At 35.8% G+C, this 9195-nt stretch overlaps 1 protein-coding gene across 1 annotated transcript; it reads right to left on the minus strand.

Annotated features, from left to right (window-relative positions):
* Positions 1-259: 259 nt before the first annotated feature.
* On the minus strand, positions 260-7481 carry LOC106073293 (beta-lactamase domain-containing protein 2-like). Its single transcript, XM_056019619.1, has 8 exons — positions 7199-7481; positions 6495-6686; positions 3647-3746; positions 2563-2668; positions 2304-2426; positions 2044-2207; positions 1559-1813; positions 260-881 (listed from the first exon to the last, which is right to left on the minus strand). The coding sequence occupies exons 1-8, from the start codon at positions 7267-7269 to the stop codon at positions 612-614; spliced, it is 1281 nt and encodes a 426-aa protein (XP_055875594.1). The 5' UTR covers positions 7270-7481; the 3' UTR covers positions 260-611.
* Positions 7482-9195: the final 1714 nt, after the last annotated feature.

The following is a 9195-nucleotide window of genomic DNA, read 5'->3' on the forward strand; positions in this document are numbered from 1 at the left end:
CATATCTGTGGGATATGTCCAGATTGCATTTTTGCGTAGGACTTTGACATGTCATTGATATCAACTATGGAATGAAGGGATCTTCTTAGATCTAATGGTGCATAAGCAGCTAATGGAATTAACATCTCTTTATAAAGAATTAGCAGAATAACATAAGTAGTACTAGAAGTGGTCTGCTCTCTGGTCACTCATGCTGGTCCATGAGTCACAACATTACAAAAATGGATCAGATAATCATAAAATTTAAAAAAGAAAAGCAGAAAGTTTTTTTTAAATTTTATTTGAATGTATATATATATACTGTGTCGGATACAAAATGTAATGAACACAGAAAAGAAAGTGTACCATTACACTGGCAATTCATTCAATGAATAGCTCTATAAAAAAGCATAAAAAGTAGTTAGTATTTTCTTAATTATATATAAGTTTATGTTGAAAGACTTGAAAAATGCTACAAAAACACAAGTAACATTCAATAACATTAACAACCTAATGCTGTTGATAAAATAACACAGGCAAAACACATAAACAGCCAAAGCTACAAGTATATTCCAACTTTCACTATCAAGTCTTTCCATGCAAACATCTTAGCATTGCAGTCAAACATCACATCAAAGTTTGCTTCTGTTTAGCAGCCAGCTCTCCAGTTTCTCTCTTTCTATATCAGAGTAAGAGGCCAGTATCCTCCTCTCAAGTACAACTCCTTCCAGGTCGTGTACACACTCAAACAAAGACTGTATCAGGGGAGACCACTTGTGTTTGCTGTTGAAGGCGATGAAATCATCAGTGAAGTTTGTGATGTATGCCCAACCCACCTTATAAACAGGATCAACTGCACAGTACTGGTCTCCTTTTCCAGAGTGGCCCGTCATAAACCAACACTGGACAACACAAAATAGAAAAACATATGCTATATAGAATTCATGAACTTGGCTAATTGTTTTTTAATTTTTAAATGTGCATATAATCAGATAAAAATCAAAATATAATGAGGGCTTTAGAACTGACATCATTTAAATATGCTTAGAAATGCAGGTCAAGGTAAACACAATGACGAAGTGATATTGTCTTTGACTGACATGACTAATGTCCTGTTGAATAGAGACATAGAATGATGGGTGCATGACATTTTAGAGACAAATGAAGTCAATTGGTCTTTGTGCTTATGTCAGCATCATAGACAGGTTCACTTCAGTTTCTTCATTGTTTAGGTGTTTAAAAAATTGTAAAATTCAATGCAGAAGTCAGATAGTATGTTATAAAAATACAACAGAACATTCACAACAAAATTGAAATATTATTTACATTTAGATAAGTCTTTTTGGTTGTTCTGGATTGTTTTATGTTTTTATAGCACCTTAAGCTTAATTATGTTTGTTAACAACGCTATATATAATAAACTGTTACATTAAAATTGTCAGAACTTGAAATAAAAACTACCACAGTATAAAATATTTCCTAAAGGATAAAAATATTTTTTTTAAAGCCAAGAATATTTTTAGCAATAAGAAAAATAGTTAAAAACCACAAAAAGTTGAAAATAGTTAGAGATGTTTACCTTGCTTCCCTCAACAACAGGTAACAACATTGTACCCCTCCCCAAAATCTCCATTACCCCAGTGGTAAGATCAATGCCATGGGCCAGAGGTTGTTGTAACAGTTCTATACTGCCTTGCTGCAAAAGAATATTCCCATCATGGGAACCACCATTGGCTAAAATTCCTGCCAGCTTGGCAACAGCTGCAGCAGTTCCAGCACCATGTGAAGCAGAGCATGGAAGTGACATAAAATCTGGGTCATTTAATTTACGAGACTGAAACAAATAATAATTAACAGAACAATAATTGAGCACAAGCCTAGAACACATTAAAATAATTAGATAGTTTTTACTCTTTAAAACAGTAGTTAGATATTTCCTACTCATCAAACACCAGGACCAATTATCTTCTTATCTTATCTTATAAAATACAGACATTACTTCAAAAAAGAAGATACTATTAAGTTTATTAGATGACTAATCCAGGTTAAAATGTGACCACATACAGAGTTCCAATCTTTTGGTTGACTAAAAGCTAACTGGAAGAGAGATATATCTCCTTGGAAACTCCCCATCATCTCAGCCATGCTGTCTTTTGAAATAATTGTTGGTTCAAGCCTTGCTACTCTATATTGCAAATGTTTCGGTACACCAATGTGGAAATCTATACCTGTAATGAGAATCATAAGTTGGGTTTTATGTTATTTTGGATTTTTAGTCTATAATCTTAAAAGATTTAGATGTTAACGCTAATTGTTACTCTTACCAAATGGAATGGCTATCTCATCATTAAAATATTCTGAGAGCTGTCGACCCTTTTTGTCTACTTTTTTCACTATCTCATTCAGATAAAGGCCTATAACTATTGGGCTGTAACCATGGGCAGATCCTGAAATGAATGGATGGCTTTTATCAACTTTGTCTTTGAGGATAATTTTTCTAATTAATTTTTGCAGTGCCACTGGATTTTATGCAAATAAAAGAATTATTAAACTTAAAAATATTTGCACATAATGTATGTTCACCTGGAGGCCACAATGGTGCCTGGGCCGCTAGCATGTCAGTGAGTTTCTGTGGGTCATCACGCATCCACCGCAGCTCAAAATTATCACTTAATGCTGCTAGACCTGCCTGATTATTACATTATTTAATTGATTTACCACATTTTAAAAGACGCTACATTAAAATGTTAAAAAAAAATGAACAAGGTTACAAAGACAGTTTATGTGGAAACACAAACTCAAAATGGGCCCCCAAAGTGATCCAACCAGGCAGGTAAAAAGGCAGGTCTTAATATTTTAAGAAAGAAAACCAGAATGTAATTCTATCAAAGGCAAATGACAGAAACGAATGGAGAAAGAAGGTTGACAGATCCTGTGTGGTGCCTCAATGAATGGGCAGCCCAAGGGATATGTGAAAGTGAAGATGAAGTAAGATGTGAACCTGGCCTAACTGATGTCATATAATGATTAACTAAATGAGCTGATTGTTATGTAAAGGGTCAATCTCTTATTCAAAGCCTCAAAAAAAAAAAAAAAATTTCTGTAAAAAAAAATTTGTTTTACATCTTTTAGTTAAGTGTTCCATAGCTATAGTGCAGCACTGCAGTTCACACAACAATATGAAAAACTATTTATTAATTGTTGTTTTAAATAATGTTCCACTTATATGCATACTAAATAGATTTTTTCATTATATATTTTACTTGAATGTTATGTATATAAGTGAATTTGAATTCATCTGTTTCTGTAATTTCACAAGGGTTTCTGTGGTCAACCTTTTAACTTATAAATAGTATTCATAAATACTAAGATATATAAACTCTTTAGGTATAGAAGGTAACAAAAAAGGGCCTCTTTTTCACAGGTATAGCCATTAGACATTGGGGCTGTTAGCAGAATAGTTGAAAATAACCTTTTTAGCCATGGAATGTGACTGGCCAGCATTAAAATCAAACATTTTCATCTTAAATTCACATGTATTTAATGACATCAAAAGTTGTTCGAAAAATGACTATTGAATAACCAAAAATTTCAAAAGCATTATTTTTTTAAATTAAATAAATGTTAAAATAGACAGAGATTGTTATTTTAATTACTAAGATCTTACTTTGTGGGATAAAAGCATTTCCAGTGTAATATTTTCTTTTCCATTTTGGGAGAATTCTGGCCAAAAATTTGATATTTTATCTTCATAATTCAACAAGCCTCTGAAATAGTTAAAAACAGAAATTAAAATGTTAAGTTTTCTAAATGTTTTCTTTGGTTATCATGTTGGAACATTATGTATAATTGTACTATACAAACATATTTAAATTAGATCAATTAAAATTACAATGTGTTAAAATGTTGTGTTTTTAGTTGTTTTTTTTTTGCATATTGCAAATTTCAATTTCTGTTATTTTTAACAAATAACATTAAAAAATTTTGTTTAAAAAAGACAATTCCTCTTTTAAGAATCAGGAGTGCATAATAAAGCTACTCCTCAAGTTTGAAAATAAAGCAAGTGAAGTATTTCATACTCTGATGCAGACTAATCTGTGTCCTATTTAATTTGCCACATCCCATGCAGAAAAAGGCCTCAAAAGGTCTTCTCAGCAACCTTATTTATATTTCAGAAAAATATTTGTTTAACAAGGTTGAAATTTTCCTCTCTGAGGGAATGGTTACCCCACAAGGTGAAAATAATGGGGTTTCGTATGCCCAGCAATTTCAAGATTCCTTCAAAGACTCCAGGCCATAGAGCTATCCTTCAGACCTAACCTTGCACAAGTTCTAGTCCAACTTTCTTGTTTTTCCTTATTGAAAGACATTTTGCCTAGTTGTTGTAATGATGGAGTGGTATAATGAAACCTTAAGAAAAACTTACAAAAGTGAAAAGAGACAGACTGGGAGAGACTTTCAAAGACGAACATCTAGGACATTATATTGTTACGATCTCTCCTACTATCCACGCTCCCTTCAGACTGCACCACACGATACAACGAACTTAAAGAACCTCACAACTCATCAGGGCTTCAAAGTAACAGTAACAGTTTAATTTCAAATACTGTACAGTTGGCAACAACATCACACTAACTGTCCAAAACCTAGCCTTGCTCCACCTGACTTCACACACCGTCTGTCTCTAACTGGTCACATAGCCAGGTAACGTCCGTCCCGGACAGCATCCATCTCATGACATGGGGTGTGTAGTTTCATCACTGCAGGTGGGGGTCGATCGGTGAGGATGACAGTGGGCTTGCCTCTTGAGCTAGACGAAGCAATCAACGTCGCATTCAGCAAATGTCGCTTTCGTCTTTTCCTCCAGCTAACCTTCACCTGGTTGCACTGACGTCGTGGTTGCATTGCCTTGCACTTTGGACTCATCAAACGTTGCCTTCTTCTGCCATGCACTACTGAGGGCAGCCACTCAACACATGTGGAGGGATAGGATGTCAGGGCCGGGGTCACCAAGACAGTTGGTCTAACAGGTTTCTTCATTGGGCTTTGGGGAGAAAGACTTGGGGGTTGGGTTTCAGGTTCACAGGAGGGGAAATTGTGGTACACGTCATCATCTTTAGCCTCCAATTGACTTCCTGGACCACCATCATGGCTTCTCTCTCTAGTCTCAGCAGCGGACCAATTGTCTGTTGAGTGCAGGCCCCGTCGATGATTTTCAGCTTGCAGGGGTCCACCAACTGCTGCATCAGGTTTCGTTGCATTCTTTTGAGCACCATCAGGACTTCTCTCTCTGGTCTGGGCAGCTTTACAAACTTCTGTTGGGTGCAGACCTTGCCGATGGGTTCCTTGGAGTTTGCATTCTCCCTGCGAAACTCGACACGTGAAGTTCGTGCCAAACATCTGGGTGCAGCCTTCAGGATTTGAGTTACTCCCATCAGCACTGGTATTTTGACAGATGTCTTTAATGTCCTCAGCTACAGGCTTGGGGTAAGACACAACATTGTCTTGTTCCATCTGGTTGATGGAGGCACTTATATCAGGTACGTCTACAGCAGAAGCTTCGTTTACAATGTAGACGTGTTCTCTCTCTTCTTCATCTGTCTGTTTCTGTAAGTCACCCTTCCACACATTCTGAAAGTCAGCCAGCATCTGTTCTATAAAGGTGATCAACAGCTCCACTACATCGGGTTTGAACTCGAACAGGTAGGTGTCGGATCTTCACCTTATTCAGTTAGTTCATCTCGGAGACGTGCTTGCAAGGTTTCTTCATTGGGCTTTGGAGAAAAGGGCTTTGGGAATGGGTATCGGTGGACAGATGGGTAGTAAGGGTAGGTTTTGGACAGTTAGTGTGATGTTGCTGCCAACTATTGCTTTGTGTCACAAAAGCTTTTAAACTTGATTCTGCCAAGACCTATATAAAAGATCTGAAAACTGACTTGTGATGTCATAAACAGGTTGTGACGTCGCCGACAATGTTCAGGCTTTCTATAACAATTAGTCTCGATTCTGCAGTGCCTAAAAGGTGTACAAAAATTATTATATGCTTCATTAAATACATAAATTATTGGTAAAACGTGACACTGATTTTCATTAATACTTCCATATTCTATAGGCCTTCACTGAACACTCCATTTTAGAAACTTTCAACAAACATATGCTGTTTTCTTCTTCCAGCTATTGACTGATAGGTGTGTCTCCCAAGTATCAAGACATAGAACTCCCGGTTGGTCTGCAATTCAAACTTTTGCCATTTTTTTGGGTGAAGGGGTAAATCTTAATTTAAAAAAAAACATTGTGGTGTTGACTATCTCCATCAGTCACTAAAAATTCAGAAACAAATGATCAAAGGTAAAGCTATACCTAACGCTACTTTGATTTATTGGTAAAACTTCCCATCGAAGGCTCCTAGTTTTTCAGGTCAATTATTTGGCAGCTGTCTATCTGCATGATTCATCACTTTGAATACAGATTCATTCTCTGAGTTCATGTAAGGAAAACCAAAAAGAACTGGTTACCTTTCTACCATGTGAGCTATTGTGACACTTGCAAAGAATTTTGTTGTTGAATAAAAAAATCCATATGTATCTTCTTTCCATGGTCGCTTGACTTGTGCATCAGCCAGACCACCCCATAAGTTTATAACAAGTTGTCCTTTGTAGTAAGCTGCAAAACTGCTTCCTTTCTCTTGACCATTTTTGAAGTTTTCACTGAAAAAAAGAAATTAGAATAATTTATGTAGTAATCTGTTTAGCTCATGCATTAACCAAAGTCAAAATACCTATCTATGTCTAAATTTAAATTATACCTATTCACCAATACCATGAGTTATCTCAGACAAAATTAATATCTAGACTACAATTATAATTATACTAATTATACTTATAGGCCTACTTATAATATAAGTAGGCCTATAAGTATGCCTATCTATAAAATCTAGATCTAGATATATATATATATAGATGATTAGATCTATCTAGAAACTAGATCTATATATCTTATATTTATCTTTAGAAAATGAGCAATCTATTATTCTATAATCTATATTATATAATATTATATACACTACGCAGTATACTATACAGTAAAGTCAGTCTACATAAATGACATAATTTAAGTAGGTGTAGGTAGATCTAGATATTAGTACTAATACTCTAATTGCTAGGCTAATAAGTAGGCTACTAATAATATTATTACATGTACCACTACTTGACTTGTATACCTATAAACATGCAAAACTTTTTGGAATCCGGGAGCAACATAACCTGTAGGTAATGGTATTCTTAAAGCCATATATTGTGTTGTTTTTGTCACTCGTGGTCTGACAGTTACACTTAGACCTAGATTGACCTAGATCTACTAGATTATTTAGATCTATAATCTATAGCTAGATCAAAGAAATCTAAGACTATTCTTTACTATTAGTATTACTAGATCTAGTAGGCCTATTAGGCTAACCATGGAACTATACTAATGCTAACTCTAACTAGATCTAGATTGAAAAAAAAAAAAAAAAAACTTAAAATAGGGACAATATGAAATATGGTAAAAATCAACAGATTAAAGTTCATATTCTGTTCATGTTAAGTAAAACTGAGTTTTCCCAATCTGGCTTGTAATTTGAATATGACAAAGGTCAAAGCGATAGATCTAGACCTATAATATAGGCTATATATCTATTTAGTCTATTATATAGTTTAATCTAGATCTAAGTAGATCTATTTAGAATCTAGATCTAGTGACTCTAGTCTACATATAAATATATAGATCAAAATCTAGATTAGATACTAGCAGTAGCCTATAATACGCATCGGCTAAGCCTGTTGATTTGTACCGTAGGCGTTTTATTGTTTACTAGTCGACCGGCGGCGTAGCATATGCCGCTATTTTGCAGGGCCGACCTTAGGCCACTGCAATTAACCTATGCGACCGCAGTGGGCCCTGCCGTGACCTCCGTGACCCCTATGTCGAAGGCGCCGGCCCTGCACGTTTTTAGGACCCATGCTAATTTTAGGTGTATAAATTATTAAATTGAACCATTTTATAACTCATAACGGATTTCCCGCGGCCTCCTGTCGATTTAACAGGTGGTCCTGGAAATCTCCTGAAATTGCAAAATATACGAAAAAGTCCTGGAAATATCCGGAAATTATTAAAATCTTTTGAAAACTCATATGAATCTCCTGAAATATATACACGAAAATTGTCATTTTGGGGTGTCATTCAATATCGTAAACGCCACCCCTACGCGCGTTAAAAAAAGAACAAAAAAAAAAACGGCATTATGCAATGCCCGCAATAGTGGAATCTAATAGTGAAAGAAGCTTCTTTCGCCTCAAACTAATGAAGAATTACTTGAGATCAACCATTCTCGTAGATAGATTGAAACATTTGGTAATGTTTGCTATTGAGCATCATCTATGTAGGAAATAGATGTACTGTATGACTTCGCTACATGCAAGGCTCGTAAAGTAATTCTGTACGTAGTAAAGGATGAATAAAATTTTCACTTATTATCCGTATCCGTACCCAAACTTGGCCCAGCGAAATCCGTTTCGCATAAGGCTCTATAATGGTTAAGTCCGGTTCTGCTAATTAGTGACGGATGAATACTATTTGCTCCTCGACCCTTTTTTTTTTTTTTCGCCTCTTAAATTACCTAGGATAGCTCCCTCCGTCCGAGTTGCAAAAATAAAAGAGTGATCTTTCCATGGTGTCCAAACTCTTGAGCGTGCTATGTCGCCTCTATAGTTACTACAGAGTAGATTACTCCCCCCCCCCCCTTTTTTTTCTAACGTGAGGTAGAAATAAAAAAAAAAAGAGTGATATTTCTTGGTTACAATGGTCCGGCCCTGCTGTTTTTTGTGACTACGTGTTCTCTCTCCCCCCCCCCCCTTTGTTTTCTCGTGGACTATCCGCAGAAATAAGAGAGTGATCTTTCCTTTACTTCTTCTCGTTTAAACTGTTGAGGGATACGCCGCTATTTTGCATGGCCGGTCTTAGGCCACTGCAACCTATGCGACCGCAGTGGGCCCCCACTTTTAAAGGATCCGCACTTTAATAGGACCAGCTCTAATTCAAGGTGTATACATTTTTAATTAAACCATTTTATAACTTAAAACAGATTTCCCGCGCCCTCTTGTCGATTTACCAGTAACTCCTGGAATTCTCCCGAAATCGCAAAATATACGAAAAAGTCATTAAAATATACGGAAATAT

The sequence above is a fragment of the Biomphalaria glabrata genome, chromosome 2 (genome assembly GCF_947242115.1).
Source record: "Biomphalaria glabrata chromosome 2, xgBioGlab47.1, whole genome shotgun sequence".
NCBI classification, from domain to species: domain Eukaryota; kingdom Metazoa; phylum Mollusca; class Gastropoda; family Planorbidae; genus Biomphalaria; species Biomphalaria glabrata.

What these genes read in the sequence shown, in the direction of transcription:
- LOC106073293 (XM_056019619.1), bottom strand. Translation starts at nt 7,269, where the DNA reads ATGGCTTTAAGAATACCATTACCTACAGGTTATGTTGCTCCCGGATTC. An exon ending in ATAGCTCACATGGTAGAAAG is followed by an intron (nt 3,747 to 6,494) that starts GTAACCAGTTCT and finishes TAACTATTTCAG; the next exon opens with AGGCTTGTTGAATTATGAAG. An exon ending in CTGTTGTTGAGGGAAGCAAG is followed by an intron (nt 882 to 1,558) that starts GTAAACATCTCT and finishes TGTGTTGTCCAG; the next exon opens with TGTTGGTTTATGACGGGCCA.